At 43.7% G+C, this 21,137-nt stretch overlaps 1 protein-coding gene and 1 non-coding gene across 7 annotated transcripts in view; one reads left to right on the top strand and one right to left on the bottom strand.

Moving 5' to 3' along the window:
* Dop2R (dopamine D2-like receptor) overlaps window positions 1-21,137 on the top strand; it is a 92,597-nt gene that overhangs the window by 34,948 nt on the left and 36,512 nt on the right. For all 6 annotated transcript variants that reach the window (XM_089475402.1, XM_089475406.1, XM_089475407.1 and 3 more), the window contains 2 exons: window positions 18,142-19,603; window positions 20,485-20,675. In XM_089475402.1, coding sequence (XP_089331528.1) covers window positions 18,262-19,603; window positions 20,485-20,675 — 1,533 coding nt within the window. In that variant the 5' untranslated portion in view covers window positions 18,142-18,261. The remainder of the gene's footprint in view (window positions 1-18,141; window positions 19,604-20,484; window positions 20,676-21,137) is intronic.
* TRNAP-CGG (transfer RNA proline (anticodon CGG)) lies at window positions 11,002-11,073 on the bottom strand. Its single transcript has one exon. It is a non-coding gene; the product is annotated as a tRNA-Pro (tRNA).

Here is a 21,137-nt window from a genome sequence, read left to right on the forward strand (position 1 = left end):
TACATACCTATATACATAGATAGATAGATATATATATTTATAATTGTATTTGTATATAGTATAATATTATTTAGAATAACTCGTAACAGTTGATCCAAGTACAGACTGTAGACATATGTATGTACATAGATACGATGTAAATGCTTAGGTTGGGAAGGATAATTCGAAATGGCAGGGGATCAGTTTTTATACCCTGAACCCATTGAAAATGGGAAATCAGGGTATAATGGTTTTGTGAAAAGTATGTAACAGGCAGAAGGAATCATCGCAGACCCCATAAAGTATATATATTCTTGATCAGGACGACGAGCTGAGTCGATATAGCCCTGTCCGTCTGTCCGTCCGTCCGTCCGTCCGTCCGTCCGTCCGTCCGTCCGTCCGTCCGTCCGTCCGTATGAGCAAAAGGATCTCAGAAGATATAAGAGCTAGAGAGCTGAAATTTGGCATGCATACTCGTGTATATCATAGGCAGTACAAGTTTATCATATTTTTTCGATAACTCATCCGATAACTTTTTTATCGAGAATAATCGAAAAATCGACATTGTTTTTTCGGCCTAATTTGAATACTTTTAGACCTTGAGACTTCAAATTTGCGTTGTATATAAAGTTAATGGACATGCAGATTTTGTAATTTACAGATTTTGGATACCACGCCCCCTTCGCCCCAAATTTGTAAAAAACGTATTTCAAGTACTAGAGACTTGTGCTTTGGAATGTACATACATTTTAGCTATATGATCATGTTCTGAAAGTTTCATTGAGATAGTCTCACTACAACAGATATTATTTAACTAATAAATTCCCATAATATTGCCCACACTGCAGCGCAGCCCAAGCGCAGTCGCTGCTTACTGCGCAGTTAGCAGAGCGCAGGCTTATGCGTGCGTGTGGATGCATGTGTATGTATGTGTGCATAAAAGAAGTGCAGAATGATTAGAATATCAGCTTAGAGGGTTCAGGGTATCTCCTAGTCGAGCAGTCTCGACTAGAGCTTTCTTACTTGTTTTTTTTTATTTTTTTTTTTTTTTTTATTTACACAGAAATTCAAATTTTGGAGAATTTTTGAGATCGATTTTCTTTCAAAGGGATCGCATCTTTGTCGATTTATCGCAATTTTCGATTTAGCGGGGTACGAATTATCGAGACTCGAATGTATTTAGGAGGTTGAGTATAAGAGCCGTTCATATAGATATCTATATTATATACATATGTAATTATTACATATGTAAATATGTACAATATACCTTTAATGACATTTTCAGAATAATAAAAAACAGTTTAATAGAAAACAAGTAAGAAGGCTCCAGTCGAGACTGCTCGACTAGGAGATACCCTGAACCCTCCAAGCTGATATTCTAATCAGTCTGGACTTCTTTTATGCACACATACATACACATGCACTTATAAGCACGTGCTCTGCTGACTGCGCAGTTAGCAGCGACTGCGCTTGGGCTGCGCTGCAATGTGGGCAATAATATGAGAATTTATTTGTTGAATAATTTCTTTTGTAGACATACGATCTTAATGAAACTTTCAGAGCGTAATCATATGGTTAAAATATGTGTACATTCCAAAGCACAAGTCTCTAGTACTTGAAAAGTACTAGTACTAGTACTTTTACAAATTGGGGGAGAAGGGGGCGTGGTATCCAAAATCTGCAAATTACAAAATCTTTGTATCCACTAACTTTATATACAACCCAAATATGAAGTCTCCAGGTCTAAAAGTGTTAAAATTATGCTGAAAAAACCAAGTCGATTTTTCGATTATTCTCGATAAAAAAGTTATCGGACGAGTTATCGAAAAAATAAAGCAAACTTGTACTGCCTATGGTATACACGAGTATGCATGCCAAATTTCAGCTCTCTAGCTCTTATATCTTCTGAGATTCTTTTGCTCATACGGACGGACGGACGGACGGACGGACGGACGGACGGACGGACGGACGGACGGACAGACGGACAGGGCTATATCGACTCAGCTCGTCGTGCTGATCAAGAATATATATACTTTATGGGGTCTGCGATGATTCCTTCTGACACACACACACACACATATACACGTATATATTGTATATATATATGTATTTAACGTTGTCCAATATGAGCAACAATAAATTGCCGCAGCGCCCCGCCCACTCATTAAATATGCATACATATGCACGACACACGTCTCACGTGTGTGCGTGTGCGGCTGTGTGTGTGTGTGTGTGTAGTGTCTTTCCGTTTAATTCAATAACGCAGCAGCAACTCGTTTACCACGCCCATTACGCCCGCAAAAGGTACAGCGAGAGCAGCAGCAGCAGCAGGAGCATGGGCAGGAGCACGAGCAGGAGCACGAGCAGGAGCAGCAGCAGCAGTGCTGGAACGTGCAATCGTTCTGCTCGCAGGACACACAGCCAGGACCTCATGTCACAGCTGCAGCTATCTGTGTGTGTGTGTGACATGGCAATGTTTTCCACTTGGGTATTGTAGCTGCCCCACCCGCTACCTGCCATCAGCCCCACCGGCCCCACGAGCCGCCCGCTGTCTGGCGTTTCATTTTCATGTTTCAGACTTGACGCGTTCGAGGATGTCGAGGCATTCAATTTCTTATTTCCTCGTCTGTTGTCGCATTTTCATGTGGTGTCATGTGCTTGTCTCCGCCACTGCTCGACACACCCACACGCCCACATGCCCACACCCAGACGCCCACTTGAGCCACTCGCCCACTATCGCTGAGGCAAGTCAATCATTTCGTTCCGTCCGTGTCTTAAGCCCCGTAACCAGGCAACACTTGGCGCCGGCGTTCAGTTCTCTCCGTTTAATGAGAATTTCAGGCTCATTCGTGCATGCCTCAATTTATAATTATACCCTGTACGCACATCGCATCGCATCACAGTCGAGCACTCAGCGAGCGTGCGCCCACTCGATGAAGTCAACGAGAATGTTAATTAGACGCATCCATTTAGATGGGAGGTTTGGGTTGCCCAGGCATCGCATATGCTGGCACTACACCTACAGGGTATCTGCTAGTCGTGCACTGTGGCTAGCCATTGGCTAGCCTGCATCAATAACTACATAGCCAGGCAAGTTTTTAATATGATATTCATACCCATCCATCCATGTATGTGCGTGTGTTCGTATGTGTGTATGTGCATACCCATTAAAATTGTGCTGCACGGGGTGGCTGCGCTCTCCAGCTGCCAACTTTACTTAATGCAATTATTGTCAACATCAAATTGATAAAGTGCGCTCCATGTCTTTGCCAATGCTGGGCCCTAACTGTCGGAGTTTTGTGTGTATAACTAGCCGCAGGTCAGGCACCGCCCCCTCCCAGCACCCACCCCCACCCCCCCACAGCCACAGCCAGCGGCCCTCCTCGGGGTAGGCTGTCAATTTAATGGCGATAGCCAGGCCAGGTAACTGAGAGCTTGCACCTGGAGCGTGCTTCAAAGGGAAAACAACAACAACAACAACAACAACAACAACGAAATAAAATTAATTAGCAGTTCCGGGCGCATAGAACTGGAACCAAAGCAGATACTTTTTGCCACGCCCACGCGGACACCGCCCCGCCACGCCCTTATCGGCAACTGTGCGAAATTTCAGAGATTCTACTGGCCCGGCCAAATGTGAATGAAATATCAGCTACTGTAAAGCCGGCAGAAAGTTGAATCGTTAAAAAGCAAAAATGGCATAAAAAGGCAAAAAAAAGAGAGAGAGAAACCACAAAGAGAGAGAGAGAGAGACAGAGAGTAAGAGCGTGAGAGAGAGAGAGAGAGAAACAGCAAATGTTTTTGTACGCCAAAGTTTCGTAAAAAGCATTAAAATTTAAAACAAAACCCAAAGAGCGTAAGAGAGAGAGAGAGAGAGAGAGAGAGGGAGAGAGTGAGCGCGAGAGAGGGAGAGGAGCGCTCTGGTCATGGTCAAAATATTGAAAATATTTTTCAGCAGTTCCCCACCGCCGACCGCCACGGCCGGTGTTAATAATTTGTTTTGTTTTTACCTTGCGGTTGGGGTGTTTCTTTTTTCTGTATACTCATTCGGGAAACTGAAATGGGTATATTGGTTTTGTCTCATGTCAGTTGCTAGAAGCTTGGCATATTTAGTCTTGTATACCCTCGTCAGTTAAGGTGTCCAGATATTATCAATACGCCCACTAGGGGCGTGCCAAATCGGAAAATACATCCGCAGGTATCTCGGAGAGGTAGTGCTACAGCTACGGTGTTATACGGGTTATAAAGCTTAAGCAGATATATCGTATAAGCCAGATATACGCCCATTGTGGGCGTGGCGAATAGATTTAATACGTAACTTCTACAGTTTTAGAGCTAGTAAGCCCAAATTTGGTATCTGAGCTACTATTTCGATGCTATGAAGATCGATCCACTACCAATGCTAATTGGGGGCGTGGCATCTGGGAAAATGGAGCTGGGAGTGTTTGGGCCGTGGATGAATATTCTGCAGTCGGCTATGCCCGGCTATGCGGACTTGTTGTTTTTTTGTTGTTGTTTTTTTTTTCATTTTTGTTTTTGTTTTTCAGCCCGAGCCCAAAATGTTAATAATTGGCATTTCTCCGTTATGGATGTTGTTGTTATGGATGGAAGAAAACTGCCTCTGTGCGAGTGTGCGAGTGTGTGTGTGGGTGTGTGTGTGTGTGCCTGGACGAAGGGCGCTCCATAAATTGTTTCGGAAATTACAATTGTACCGCTAGGCGGCATCACTCCTGCTGCCTGTTGACCATTGCCCGACTTCTCGACCGCGCGATTGATTACAGTTCATTTCATTTCGGGGCATTGTTAAAACCCTCCCCACCCCGCACTCCACACGATTCCCGCCCAACGATTGCCCTTTTTGGATATGCTTAACCTGCGTTGGCCAGCTGCATGTGGATTTTTTATTGAATTTCAATTTACATACATACACATATACAGCTACACACATATACACATACACACAATATATATATATATACAATATTTGTGAACTTTCATTCACCGAATTGTTTTAATATTTGCTCTGCTGCCCCAATATTATTGTTGGGATTTCTCATTTTTGGCCATTTGCTTATTGCGTTTTTAATATCCCGAACATTTTTGCTGATTCAGTTTGAGTTTGAAATTTATTTTCAAATTCCCTTTCGATTATAATAATAAATGCTATTTGTGGGGGCAATTTCGTGTCATATTTATTATTAAAAGGAAAAAGAAGAAAAAAAAAAAAAACAATTGAATTTTGCTTGTAATTACAGTTTGACATCGTTTGCAACTGTTGTGAATTACATTTCCAGGAAAATACATTGAATATGGGTGGATATTGAGCTAAGTTGCAGTCAGCTTTCGACTGAAGAGAAATCGCTTTAGTATAAAAATTCTGATAAACGTAGTTAATAAACTTATCTGACGAATATTTATATAACTAAAATGATTATTTGTCTGATTACGATTTCTTTATTTATTTTGATTATTATTATTTAGTATTTATTGATATCTATTCCTCACAAGGAGTATATACATACATATAAATATATAATAAATTCACAATTAATTTATGTACTAGAAATGTTGTATTTTTATCTTGACCTTTTTTCTACACCTACTTCATGAAGAATACTTATATATACATATATGAATACTTTGTACTACATGTGCGTATTATTTTTCTTTTTTAATTGTTTTCTATAATTTCTATAAAATGGAAAAACATTTTTTTTCCTTAAAATTTTATCTATATGTGGTTCTTATATCTGTGCATATATATATATATAATTATTTATTTTTAGTTATTTATTTATTTATTTTTTATATACATAATTAATTTATTTTTAAAATTTTGTTATTTTATTTAATAAATATTGTTTTATTTTATATTTTTTTTTTTAATTTTGTGTTTTTATTTACCTTTATTTATTTAATATACTTATTTATATATTTCTCTCTCTTTCATAGTATATGTATGTATGTAGTAGTATGTATGTATTGCTAATGTTAAATTAACAGCAGTGTCTCTGCCCAATATCACCCAATTCACAATTGCCCCCCACAGCTGTAGCAGTATTAGTGCCAGGCTGAGCGCTCATCGCTTGCTCATACTGTATAGTTGTATTGGTGAAATGTTATCCGAGTGAGTTTGCGTCTTAGCTAAATGCTTTTCATTGCTGTTTTGTCTGCTCTAGTTGTCACTCCTGCAGAGAGCAAGAGAGAGACACAAAGATAGCTGTTGCTGAACGCATACCCCTCAGCTGCCAAGTGAGAGTGAGATGGCTATTGCAACAGGCTGCAGTCGCCTCTCTTCGTTCTCACTGGCTTCTGATTGGCAGTAAGCAAAGAGAATCGACTGGATATTGTAATTCTGGAGAATTCCTCGTAAAAAGGAAGACACGGTAATTCAGTGATATGCCGTAGTTATAAAAATATAAAATTATGACAAAGGGTGAGAAAATACAATAAATATTCATGTCATGGAACAATCTTGATCAGCCAAATGAACTAATGCAATTAAACAGATTTATGTGATTTTCATTATGTTACATGTGTGCGTGTGCGTGCCTTGGCCAAACTATATATACAAATACGTAATGGTAGCTGTAGTATGTTTAAACCACTTGCTGTGATTGTTGGGTTACCCAACTTTGTTTGGCCTCCACCATCGAGCCGTTGAACCACCAACCCCCCGCGCCCCACCGCCTTGCCGCGCCCCACAGTGGTAAATACGCCCTTTGGCTAAATTGCGTAATGGGTTTTGCGTATTATGCGCATTTAATTGGAGTTTTTGTTGTTCTGGCATCGCTTTGTGTGTGCGCGGAGCCCCAGACAAATGCGCGTTAAATTGAATAAGCTGCAATAATTGCATAAGTTTGATTAGTTGGATAAGTGGTTTCATTTCGGCCCAAAACGCTCGAGCGCCAGCAGCCCTTTTAATAGCGCCAACAACTTTTACCGATAAATGAGCCAACAAATACACTACAACAACAACAATAATAACATACAAATATTTGGTATTTTATTGAAAATTCTCTCAATTGAAATATTTAAGCAATTCAGATCGACTGGCGAGATATTCTGATTCAGAGAGAGAGAGAGAGAGAGAGAGAGAGAGAGAGAGAGAGAGAGAGCGAGAGAAAGAGAGAGAGAGAGAGAGCGAGAGAGAGCGAATAACAGAGAGACGGCAAGAGGACGGTGCGAAAGAAGGAAAGGGTGACTAAGAGAGACGGATAGAAGGTGATAGAGAGAGGGAAAAAGCGAGAGAGAGAGTGTGAGAAAGAGAGAGGGTGAGAAGAGAGTGTGTGGGAAAGAGAGGGATTGAAAGAGAGAGAGAGAGAGAGAGGTTGAAAGAGACAGAGAGAGAGAGAGAGAGAGGACGCAGCTATATATATAGAGTGAGAGCGCCACAAAGAGAGGGCCAGAGAGAGAAGACCAGAGAGAAAAGCCAGAAAGAGGGAGAGAGAGACAGAGTAAAAAAGAGAGCTTTGATTGCTTCCGAGAAATATGTCAATTGGCTATCACATGAGAGATAGAGATAGAGATAGATAGAGATAGAGATAGATGTAGTAGGTCAGGTGGCCAAGAGTTATTTTCCATTTCATTTAATATTTGAACTCAATATTACTCCAAGTCAGAATTAGCTTTAATAAAGTGTCTCGGTTTGCCATTGAAATTATATTGGAGATGGATTTGTGAATGGCTTAATTGAATGGGCCGAGTGAGCCCAGAAAATTGCTCCATGCTATCTATTGTACGATAAGACTCTTACCTGGCATCCCGTTCTGGGGGTTTCGCGCGCTGCCAACGTTATCTCAGGTGGGCTGGATAGGGGGAGGGGCTGGTGGATGGAGGCTGTGGGATGGGGGCGATCCCGCACCTTTCGACTAATTTGCGTCTGATTACTCGGGCAGCGATGCCGATGCCGCACACGGAACTGTGGAGGAGCGACGCAGCGTCGGCGTCATAGCGGTACAGTTTGTAGGCTGAACACTAAGGTAGGCAGGCATAGGTGCACACAGGACATTGGCGCGATGGGTGAGCGATGGGGAGGGGGGAGTAGGTTTCTGTGAGCTTGCCCTGGGCGCATGTATTTTTAGTGGCATCTAATGAAGTTGCCCACTCGCTGGAGAAGCAGGAGGCAGCAGCAGGAGCAAGGCAGGCAGCGGCTGCAAAAGGCGAAAAGGCTGAAAGTGGGCTGGGCTGGGCTGGGCTAGGCGGGGTTGGGTGGGGTTGGGCTTAAGGGTACACGCCATGCAACACCAGCTGTCTAGGACCCTCATTTATTTTCACTTTAATCAAAGCGAACGAACCAAGGGCAGCGACAGAGGACAGCGAACGGTGAGGGGACAGGGGAACGGGGCGACAGCAGACGGCGCAGGACTCGGCTGAGCCAACGTTTGCTGAACAAATTTGGCTGCCATGCCCAAAAGAATTGTAAAGCGTAAAATAACAAAGACAAGGAAGAGCAAAAGTAAAGGCAGCGGCAAAGCAAAAACTGTATTAGTAGATGTATTTTACACGTTATCCTTTCAGCTGCTGTCCTCTCCCTCACCCTCTCTCTCTCTCTGTGTGTGTGTGTGTGTGTGTGTGTGCTGGTGTTGTGGCTGGAGGCTGTGGCGTGGGACGCTGCTAAACAAAAGCGCAACAGCCGTCCAGGCGACAGAGGGCTGAGCACGGGGCGAGCGCTGAGCGGGGCGGACTGCGGCAGCTAGATGAAAAAGTAAGCTAATTAGTTAATGAAAGATATTTTCCATTGTCTACCAAGGCACAGGCACAGGCACAGGCACAGGCGGAGGTGGAGGCGCACTGGGCGTGCCACCTTGGCACACTGCAAAATGGCGGCAGCATTGATTAGATGGCTCGATCCGAGCAGCTTGTTTCACCGACTACAAAAAAAGGAGCAGAAAACAAAACTGAAACTGAAAACAAAACAAAATATTCTCTTGGAGCAGGGCTTAGCCTTTCGCAGGGCTACGCTCGGTTTAGTTCTTTGCTGCGGCTGCTAGTCCTGCTCCTGCTCCTGCTCCCGCTCCTGCTTCTGCTGCTGCTGCTACTCCTGCTACTGCTGTTGCTGTTGAAGCCAATCCCTGCAAAGGCTAACCCGCCGCATGTCCATTGTCCGGCAATTGTGACCTTTTCGCCAGCCCGTTAAAACCATGGACCCCTCTCCGCTTCGCTACGCTCCGCTCCTCGCCGCGCCGCTCTTGGGTCCGCTCCGAGCTGCCACGTCAATCGTGTTGGCCTTTGTTTGCCAATTTCGCCGTTCGCTGCTCATTTTCTGCCACTTTCTTTGTGCCGAGGCAGCGCTGCTGCTGCATAATTCCGCAGCGTCTTTCCACTCGCTGCTCTGCGCCCTTCTCTGGCCACTCTCACTCCCTCTCTCTCTCTCTCGCTCTTGTTGCTCATTTGCGTGGTCAGCGGTGGCTGGCTGCACCCTTTTGTGATGCAAAATGTTTTGCTTGAATAAATTATGAGCTTAAAGGGCCAGCGCCATGCAACCCATTGTGCTCCTGCCGCAATAGCTCTTTGCTTTTAAAGTGCTGTCCAGCCAATAAGAAATGATATATATTTCCATTTGCTTATTTATTTATTTATTTGTTTACTTATTTGCTTTATTTGTTTGTTTCTTTGTTTGTTGTTGTTGTTGCTCGCTTCACTTCACTTGGCTTGGAGTAAAACTAGCCAACACTTCCAGTTCCCTCAGCTTATAGCCAGCATTCACCTGCTGATTATCTTTTCAATCTTGGTTCCTGCAACTATTGATTATCATTAACACTCATTTAACTAAGATTCTGATTTTGAGGACAAATCAAAGACTTAAGCCAACTTTAATTCGCAACTAACTAGAACGAAAATCACTGCAAAAGCTGAGAGACATAGAAAAACTTTTATTATATTTTATACTTTATTTTTATATTTAGATATTTAAACAATTTTTTTTTTTTTTTTTTTTTTTTTTTTTTTTTTTTTTGTATGCATATTTATACATATATATTTATATACTATTTCTCTATAAAAATACATCAATACATTATATACCTATTATATAGTATTTCTCTATATAAATATATCTCTGTCTATCTTCATATATACTATTTATTATTATATATACACTATATATAGAGAACAACATACATACATCTACCATATATACTCGACTTATATCAACATATATTTATATAGTCTTTATCCATATATACGCTGCTTATCTCTCTAATTTATTGCAACAAAATTCAACACATTTGCCATTTGCTTATCTTGCTCGCTGATCGCTGCTGCGGTTGTTGGCATAGATCAGAGCAGGCCAGCCGCATGGGTTCGAGTGAAATGGCGACACTTTAGCGATCAGCGAGACTCGCCTGGCTGCAATGTGTTTAAGCTTGACTTGCTTTTAGCGCTTTAAACTGCTGCAGACGGCGTGGAAAATTGAGCGTGCGATTTGGCTTTGTTCAGCGAAAAGACGAACAACAGAAAGCGCGACAATAGCTCAAACAGATAAAGATTGCAAAATGCTAAAGGGGTCAGGCATAAAGGCAACGGCGGATGGGGCCAAATGGCGTGAAGCACACGCAAATGCATAAATATATATGTATATATGTACATGTACATATATATAGACAGACAAGGCTTACCGTCTGCATGTATATATTAATATAAGCCACAATGTATATGGGGCATATATTAATATATACATATAGTGTATATATATGTGTATGTATATATATATATAACATCAATGTGGACGACAACGACGACGACACTTCTGGTTCATTGAAGCATAAGAAATTCTCGAATGAATCGCTCCGTTGACGCTTGAGTAGACTTGAAGCGATAAGCGGTTTTTGCGCCATATACAAAAATATATTTTGCGCTAGTCGCGCATCCGTTTGCTCGCCACCCGCCAGGACCAAATGGCAAAAGCGAGCAACAGCAACAACAACAACAAAAAGAAAAAAATAAATAAAAAATAAAAGAGTAAAATAGAGGAAGGCGCGCGCCGCCCCTACCTCTTTTTCTCTCTCTCTCTCTCTCTTTGGGCTCGTCCGGGAGTTGAACCCGGGACCTCTCGCACCCGAAGCGAGAATCATACCCCTAGACCAACGAGCCGTTGCTCCGGCTCGTCGTAAATTGAATTTAAGTGAAGTGAGCGAAGCGCAGATAACAATGAAACACAGAGAGTGAGAGAGAGAGAGAGAGAGAGCGAGCTGATCGCAGTGCGCGCTGTCATTGGTCGCATTGCTCATACGCCATGTTGGCCGAAACTTAATACATCAATTTCAATTGCTCGCACGCAAGACGCCTGGGACTTGCGGCTAATAGAAACAAAAATAATCAAATGTCATGCTGACTCACAGCAACAACAGCAACAACAACACGAACAACAACAATAGCAACACTAGTAACAATAATATGTTGGCCCCTTGTCAATGGTGGACAGTTGGACGTGCGTCTCAACTCGACTCGACTCGACTTGACTCGATAGCGATACGTGGCTGCCCACCTGGCCGCCGCTCCGTCCCGTGCGGCTTCTGTTTATTGACAGTTGTCAGGTGTTTTTGAGACGGGCGCTTCAAAGTTTTGCCACTGTCAAATGCCTTGGCCCAGTGCTGATTGCGTTTTGGCGGCCGTCGCACGGCTAACGAGCATATGTTGTGGGCCGGGATCCGGGCCACAGCAGCAGCATCCGCATCATAAAATTTATTTAGCGACAGCTGCTGCTCACACACACACACACACGCACACACATGCAGAGTGGCCAAGCCAAACTCGGGACAGCTCGGTTGCGCCTTCAGGGCTAAATGTGTCCCAGTCGCCTGCACGCGCTAACTAAATCGGAAACCAATTTGCTTATCGCAGCAACCCTATCAGCAGGAGCGGGCCAATGTGTGTGTGTGTGTGTGTGTGTGAGCGTTGGCGTCAACTCAATTTGAGGCAAATACTGTAATCGTGCCACGAAATTCCGCATGTCGACGTCATCATAAATAAATACATCGAAATGTGAAGCAACGCAGTGCAGCAAAAAGCTGGCAAAAAAAATATAACAAATTAATTGCTAACAAATGCCATGGGGCCCCCGGGCAATGGCAGTGGCAGTGGCAGAGGAATTTCTGACAAGGGGCGGGGGGCCAGCGGGTCAGCCTCTCCCTGTGGCAACCTTGAGCCGTGGGCCATACGTGAGGCAGCTGCAAACATTTGCTGCTCTTTGCTGACAAACTTTGCCTCAATTGTTACGGCTTACTTTATACATGTGTGCTGGTGTGTGTGTGTGTGTGTGCTAAGTCGCGTGCTCCGAGTGCCGCCAATGGCGTCGAAAATAATTACACTTGCTGATTTATTGAGTGTCGTGGTTATTGTGGCTGGCATAAGAGCAAGAGTGTGAGTGTGTGTGTGTGAGCTATCCAGCGTCAGGCTATAGCTACTCCAGTTCCCTGGCATCTCATCTACCGGCCCGGCCTCTACCTCGAGCATGTTGTAAATGAGCCGCGACATTGCGATTGCTGCAATGTCATACTCTAGCGACTCACGAGTGTCGAAAACTTGTTGGAAGCAAAGTCCCAAGCAATTAGTTTAGCCTGACAGCTCTTGCTGCGAGACAGAGAGAGAGGGAGAGAGAGAGAGAGCCATAGTGAAGGGTTGATAGAGGGAAAGAGCTGATGTAAAGTCACATATGAGTGATATGAAGACCCCTGATGGAGTTCCATGACAGATTTGCTTGAATGATTTCCTTACCATTGACTTGGTATAACAACGATTGAGAAATTCTCTTTAATCTCAGCTTGAACTGAAGGGCAAAGGAAAACACTCAGATTTGATGTTGAGTCTCATGGAACTTCTATGGAATCCTTTGATTGAGTTCCTTGAATGACTATTTCGCCTTGCACTAAGGAATCAATCAGTAAGGAATTCCGCTTAGTCCCTGCTGGAACTGAATGGGAAGCGTCTAGTTAAGGAGGAAAAGGAATTCACATGGATTAGGAATTCACTTGAAAATCATATATTTACTGAACTAGAGCCAAGCTTAGATGAACTAAAATATATTATGGATATTATGGTATAGTCTAAAATATTACAGGAAATTATTTTAATAGTGAAAATCTAAATGATAGTTATTTAATAATATATACATACATATATAAGTATCCTATATAAGAATTAATGTTGCTTTTAGTAAATTAGTTAAAGCTCTGTTTGTAAATAAATATATTTTATAATTTCGCTAAAAAAAAAATAAATAAATAAAAAAAAAATTAAAAAATTTTGGTAATAATTTTTAATACATTTGCTACAATATTTATAGTGTCTATTGGCATAATTTAATTTAATTTACTAATATACATAATTTCATGAAAAGTCGCATTCGAATGATATCAAATAATTCGATTGAGTTGCTTAAACTAAAAAGCATAGGAAATTCTTTAGTCTGTGGATGGGAAAGGAATGAGAGATTCCTTTGTAAATATCTAAACTATCTAATATTAAAATCTCATGAAACTTAGCTACATGAGCTACTGAACTAAGAAAGTTTCCTCTAGGATTAAAAGTATCAAAAATGCCATAAGTTAAGGATAATAGAAAACCCTACAGCTTCAGCTGCAAATATATCTAATTAACTAGAACTAAGTGGCTATATCTTGGTTTATACATCTTAATATCTATAATCGTTTATACCAACCTCCTGGCAGTTGTTTAGGCAGCAGCTAGAACTCAATTGGCAGCCCAGCCCAGGCCGGCCCGGGCTAGTGCTGCAGTATTAGGCGAGTGGTCTATGCCCATATGATTTGGCAATTGGCTGGGCGAGTGCCGAGCAGCAGCAGCAGCCATAATAATAATGTCATTAGTATGCCTACAATGCTGATTAGTATGGCGGAGAGACAAGAACCATGGCGGGACAGCAACAAACCAGTCGAAATTATGTGGTCGCATGTCGAGCTGCGGATGCGGATGCGGATGCGAATGCGAATGCGGATGGGGATGGGGATGGTTTATTTGAATGGGGTGCCAGCGACAGGAAATGACACTCTTGCTCTTTGTTGTTTGGCCATGGCTAAGGTCGCTTTTTGTCGGTGGTTTGTGGTGGTGGGGTCCTTCCGGGCCACGCCCAGTTTCACGGGTTAGCCGCGCCACGGGTTATCCACAGTATTTTTCGATTTTCGCATGGATTGCGTGCGCTCGTCGCATATTCAAAATCATCGCTCAAGCGAAAGTGAAATTAATTACACGACTTCAGCTCGGTTCGGAGCTCTCGCCATTGTTGCCTTCTCTTCATCTTCGTCTGCTGCTCCTGCTTCTTCGTTCGCTCCTTTGACTGCTACTACTTATTCGTCTTCTTCTGCTTCTTATTGCCATTTGCTGTAGTAATTAATGAAAAAGGCAACCAAAACACTCACACACACACACACACACGCACGCACACAGCGTCAAGTGCAGCTCTGTATTGGGTCTGTTGGCTCTCGCTTTGGCCTTTCCTTGGGCCACTTGTGATTTGCTCTCGCTCTTCTTCTTCGCTCGCTCGCTTTTGCGTATTGCGCCAAAATTTCATTAGAGCCAACAATTTGCTCATTTCTTTATTTGAACCAGGCCCTGACGCCGGCCCCTGCTCCAGCTCTGCTCCTGGCCGTGGCCGTGGCCATGGCAGCTGGCAGCTGGCAGCTGGCAGCTGGCACGGATTTTGAGTGGCACGTCTCTGTGGCAGCCACAACACGGCATCTGCACTATCTTGCGGCATCTGCATGTGAGTCGCAACAAGACACAAATAAAAGCACTCCACACCCGAGCAGGAGGCGGCACGCACATCCTGACGCGTTTACGATCGTATTATGTGCCCATTTGACTAGACATTTTGACACGCGGGTGCTCTGGAATTAACTAGATGTACATGCATAGATAAATGTACATACATACACACACATATACATATATATTCACATGTGCATGTCTAACTCGGTATAAGATTCCGTTCCAAGCTGTGCAAACATTCTGTGCGTCGTTCAATAATTGGAAATGAAAATATTCTACTTCAAAAAAAAAAAAAAAACAAAAAAAAAACAAAATGAAAATTTTTTTTTGATGGAAATGAATGTCAACAAAGCAAATAGATTTTTTTTTTTTCTATGTTCTTAGTATGTTTTTAACTATATAAATATGCTCTGTGAAGAGCGAACAGAAGGGCATATAAGTTGAGCGGAACAGGAAGAAATGTAGAGAGAGGAGAGAGAAAGAGAGGAGATGGGAGAAGAAAACGAGAGTTAGAAATAAAAATAGAGACAAAATGAGGAGGTCTATGTATAGAGAGAGAGATAAAGCGGAGAGCGACAGAGCAAAACGGAAAGGGAAAGAGATAGAGATAGATAGAGAATGAGGGAACGGATAATGAGAGATGTGAGGAAAGAAGGATACATCATTAGAGAGAGAGGGAGAGAGAAAGAAAATGAGGGACAGGAAAGTAACTTAGTTGAGGAAAGATAAATGGAGTAGAGAGAGAGAGAGAGAGAGAGAGAGAGAGAGAGAGAGAGATAGAGAGAGAGAGATAGAGAGAGATATAGAGAGATAGAGAGAGATATAGAGAGAGATAGAGAGATAGAGAGAGAGAGAGAGAGAGAGATGCTAGAGCATGAAGGGGAAGTAAAGACGAAGAAAAACAGAGGACAGAGGATGATAAAGAGAAAGCAGATACCCCAAATAAACCATTTCTTGAATATTATATATTTTATACCCTGAACTCCTTTCAAATAGGAAATGCCGGCTTTTATTTATTTATTTAATTTTTTAATTTATTTTCTTATTTGAGTTCAGTTTCAAGTTTTAAATGAAAGTTAAATTAAATTCTTAGTTGATAAAATTTTCCGAACACTTTTGTTGTTTATTTTTGTTTTTGCACAGAAAAATGTAAATAAATCTCTTTATATTTATAAACATTTTTATTTCTGTTTCTCCATCACTCTATCAATAAAATCTATTAAAATTAGATTATTCTCTTATTTTATTATGTGCATAAAATATTTACTATACTCTAGTATTCACGCACACATATGCATATGTCTTTCATGCTGAGCAAGCGAACTCCAATGCACAGCATCAATTGAAATCTTGGGCGATTCGCGACAAATTTCCGTTATATTTCCAATGCCAGCTGCTACTTCCATTCTTCCAGTGCCGAAAGGCCCTCAGTAGCCAGTGCTAATTTATATCACTCCGAACTATCAGCTAAATCAGCGGACAATCGACTGCGCCTCATTTGCTTTCGAGTGCTGGGATTCGATGCACTTGGGTTGCGGGAGGGCTGTGGGCGTGGCTGCTGCCCGGGCTGGAGCCGAAAGCGGAGCAGCAGCTGGCTGGACGAAATGGGAAACACGTTGCCATTAGGTGCTCACTCGATGCTCTCGGCCTGATTAGAGCACAATGAGCCAGCTCTTAATTATGGGCCAACGCCTAAGCAGGCTTTAATCAGCGCCAATTGGCAAATACAAAAGCGCAAATTGTAAAGTGTGTGGAGGTGCAAACAGAGACGGGAGAGGCGGAAAGTGGGGGGAGGGTAAGAAGGGAGAGAGCTGGGTGAGTGGGAGTGGTAGGCCAAATGGACGTAGCGAAGGCACCCTTCGTCTTCCTCCTCTTCTCCTTCGCCTGCTTCCATTCAAGTCTCAGCCGAGTTGAAAGCAGCCAAGACAGTTAGTTCAGTTGGCTCGAATGGTTGGGCCGCGACACATAAAAACCTTTTGCTAACTTAATTAAATTATACAATTTTCGTTGGCGCTTTTTGTAGAATAATTTGCAATAAATTGATTAAAGGGTAATTAAACGTGCGGGGGCCGGCCAACTACAGAGATGGATAGATAATTGCATTGGCGCAAAAGGCAGCATTAAATAAAGCGAACTCTCTCTCCCACTCACTCCACCTATCCTGTCTCTCTCTCTCGTTCACTCGCTCGCAGTGTGCTGCGATTTAAATGCAATTGCAATTAAACATGCGTGCCGCGCAGCATGAGGCGCCTCCAGCTGTGTCCACGTTGTTTCCTGCCAATATTATTAATATTTAAAATAAATCGCCCACAGCAATCGATCAATCAAGCGCAATAACAACAACCTTTCTCCTCTCTCTCTCTCTCTCTTTCGCATTGTCTTCTTATTCGTCTTCTCTTCTTTTTGTATTTGTTTTTTGTAAATCAATTACACATTTTACAATTAATTTTAGTTGTTTATTAAATAAACGAAGCCCGTGTATGGCCATGCGAGGTATTTAAGCAAGTGGATATATGAATACATACAAGTATGTATGCATGCATGTGTTAAGTGTGTTATGGTTGTATGTATATGTAATTGCTATAATTAAACTCAAGTTTACATAACAGAAAGAGCAGATGACATGAGCAAGGTGCGAGCTCAACCGGAGGTAGTTGGACATGCATGACATACATACATGCATATCTATTTACAGCATCATAGCTCGCATATAACAGTAGACAATCGTTGACATGCTGTTCGTGAAATCGAGTGAAAAAATCATACTCACTCGCTTTCACTCTGAGCAGGGCACTGTTAAAAGTCACACGCTCTCATCACTCAATCGTGGAGCCAAAGAGTTCAGTTCTTTTCGTCTGTGTTTTCTGTTGAGCGCCTTGAGTTGAACATCAACTAGCATCGCTTGGGGAGAGATATGTAGGCTTAACGTTCGCATTTGCTCGCATATAACTCAAAAAGTCAATGCTAACGCATATTTAGCGAAGACAACAACCGCACACATACCAATGCATTGACAAGGGACTAGGCTTCATTTCACTCAATCAAGCGGTTGGCGAGCAACAGGAGTGAAACGGAACAACAATAAAACGGTTACGAGCCGATCGCAAAATGAGCTCGTAAAAGTACCGATGCAATCGGTTGCTCTCTGAGTCATTTCTCAGAGTGTGAGTAAAAGGCACTTACATATGTATGTATGTATGTACTTATTTGCAAACATAGCGAAACGGTCAACAGTTATTTGAGAGCTGTGCTGAGCAAAAGTAATGCAGTCGCATAATTGAAGACTTTCCAAACTTGCTCAAATAAATAGTTTAGTATTTTAATATATGATATATAGTATTAATGCTAATATATCTCATACCAATATTATATTAGTCTACAATACTTTATTGTCTTATGCTAATTGCTTCGCTCACATTTCCCATTTCCCAATTGCAGAATGTGGCAAACATGCAGCGGAAGCTTTGCGTTGGCGTGCAGCGTGCGGCGAGCTCTACGCTTCTAGGTGAGCCCCGCTAGGGCGACAGAGCGAGCGGTCGGGGCGTGGCCAGCAGCGACATGATGGCTGCCTTTGCCTCAGCAGCCGGCGTCGCGGTGGTCGTGCCGGCAGCGACAGCGGCAGCAGTTGCAGCAGCCACTGCGACAGCCGCTGCAGCAGCAACAACCGTGCGAGCAACAATTGCCAGAGCGACAGCGACAGCAATAGCAACAGCTACAGCTACGGCAACAACAAAGACAACAACAACAACAACATCGCTGGCGGGCAAGTTGCTGGGCCATCTGCACAATCGCACGACTGAACTGAATGTGGAAGGCGTGGCAGAGGCGGAGCCTCGCGACGAGGAGGATGGGCTGGGGATATTGAGCGGGAGTGGGAGCGACAGCGAGAGTCCGGACGTGGGCATCGGCAGCGGCATCGGCAGCTCCTCGACGCCCAGCAGCTATCTGTCCCTGTACGACGAGGTGGCCAGCGCCCTGGACGAGACGCAGGCGGCCGAGGAGGCCGGCTATGCGCTGATTGATGACATCAGCGAGTGGCTGCTGGGCGCCGCCGCCGGCGGCAACAATCTCAGCCTGAGCAACGAGCTGACATCGTCGAGCCCCACCAGCAGCAGTGTCAGCAGCTTCAACGAGTCCCTCAGCTGGCTGACCCTGGACATGGGCGATGTACAGAACAGCACGCTGTCCAGCCTCAGCAATGCCAACAGCAGCAGCAGCAGCAGCGCCGGTAGCGGCAGCAGTAGAGGCAGCCATCTCGATGGCAATGCCGAGGATGAGGGGGGCGGACTCTATGCGCTGCGTAATTTTGTGGAGCAGCAGCTGAATGGGGAGTCGGCGCAGGATGCGCAGGATATCGCGCTCATTGACAGCGCCGAGGAGAGCGCGCTCGAGAATGTCGCCGACGGCGAGGCGGACTACGGCGTGCTGAGCGGCTTCAGTGGCGGCAGCCTGGACGCGGAAGTGGATGCCACCAGCGAGCTCCTGCAGCGCACAGCGACTACGCTAACAAATCGGACGACAGTCGCCTCCGGCTACGATGCGAACGCCGTCTGGCTGAGTGGCGCTGGCGCCCAGGCAGCCGGTGCTGCGGGTGGCGTTGCCGGAGATCGCAATGGCGGTGTTGGTGACGGTGTCGGTGTCGGTGTCGGTAGCGACGGTGGTGCTGGCGCCAGCACCGGTGGCAGCTCCTTCATGCTGCTGCTGGAGAACTTTAACGATTACTTTCCCAACTACAATGGCAGCACGGTTTCGGGCACAACGGTCGTCGGCACGACCAGTACGGCCAGTACGGGTCTCCTCGACCAGAACCTGACCAGCCTGTACTTTGAGAACTATCGCACCAATTGCACGAATGCAACGCTGAATCTGACATCCGAATCGTGCCATGAACTGCGAATCGGTGAGTACTTGTGCAACACTTGAGACAAAGATCAACATGGTGCGATTAGATTTATCATCTCATTTAGCAATCGATACCCGAAGCTACCTGCTTAGCAATCATTGAGCCTGCTCCATTTGTAGCTCTACTCTGTAGGCACTTGACCTATATATCTATAGTATATATATTATGTATATTATATAGGCATTCATTGAATCATTCATCTACCAAGTCTTTATTTTATATGCAGATATTTGATAATTTGGATCTTAATACGATAATCTAACATCTTTTAAAGGAATACCCTCAATTCCTTTCAATTCAATGGAGTTGCATAGTAAAGTATTTAGTATACGTGGATAAGCTGCCTGTTGAAGGAGCTGATACCAGCTCCTAAGAGCATAGCTGTTAAATCATAAGCTAAATATCAATCACTATCGATTATTATCGATATTAATGCTCTCTTCTCTATGCTAACTTAACTTTTCAGTTTCTGTTCTCAGAGCATTTTCAACATTTTAAACTGCCTAAGGCTCGTATAGCTCTGCTTCAACGAGAACTTAGATGATGCCCGTTCTGCTATGCCTTCAGACTTTAGCATCGCAAATAAAAATCGATAAATTTCGATTTGCTGTTGGCACAATAACAAAATAAATATTTGTAAATTCCTGTTGCCTTCTAGCACCCTCTCCCCTCTCACCCTGCACTCTTTACGCTCTACTCTTTACCCATTATACAGGACACATCAGGCATCATGCACTCACATCTCACTCGACTGTGCCGAATACATTTGCGGCATGCAAATGGAGCCGTGGCCCGCATACATTTGCATGTCATTGGCACGCCCAGTCTGTGGCTGCTTGCTAGCGTATTCTAATAATTGTTTCTCTATTCTCTTGCAGTGGACCACAATTATTGGGCGCTCATCCTGATCCTGTTTCCGATCCTCACGCTCTTCGGCAACATTCTCGTCATCCTCTCCGTCTGTCGGGAGCGATCGCTGCAGACGGTTACGAATTATTTTATAGTGTCATTGGCCATTGCCGATCTGCTGGTCGCCGTAGTCGTAATGCCGTTCGCCGTCTACTTTCTGGTAAGTGTCCCGGCCGGACTCCCGACTCCCGAGTCCTGTCAAAATCAAAATGCCGAATGCAAAATTGCCGTCCATTTGCGTTTAATTTTATCAAGTGTCTGGGGGGCCATCTAATAAATAAACGTGCACATAAATAACGGTCAGCACGGCGAGGGTGCCTAGCGTAGTGCGGTGGCTGGGGTGGGGCGAGGGGCGTGGTGAGGCTTTTTAGTAAATTGCGGCCATTCAAGCAATAACATTCAATTTTTGGCGGCCCAGGCTTATAAATCAATGTATGCATGTGTGCGCACAGCAGGCAAAGCACAACAAAAGGAGAAGAGTGAGAGAGAGAGAGAGAGTGAGAGAGGGTGACAGGTGGAAGGAGCTATCCTTGGCCTGCCTGCCTGCACGCATTTCCTTTGACTTAAGTCGATGTAGCTGTCATTCCGAATGATTGATTGTTCGATTGACTGACTGACTGCC

This window comes from Drosophila arizonae, chromosome X, assembly GCF_054131065.1.
Source record: "Drosophila arizonae isolate 15081-1271.41 chromosome X, UAZ_ARI_1.0, whole genome shotgun sequence".
Classification (NCBI taxonomy): domain Eukaryota; kingdom Metazoa; phylum Arthropoda; class Insecta; order Diptera; family Drosophilidae; genus Drosophila; species Drosophila arizonae.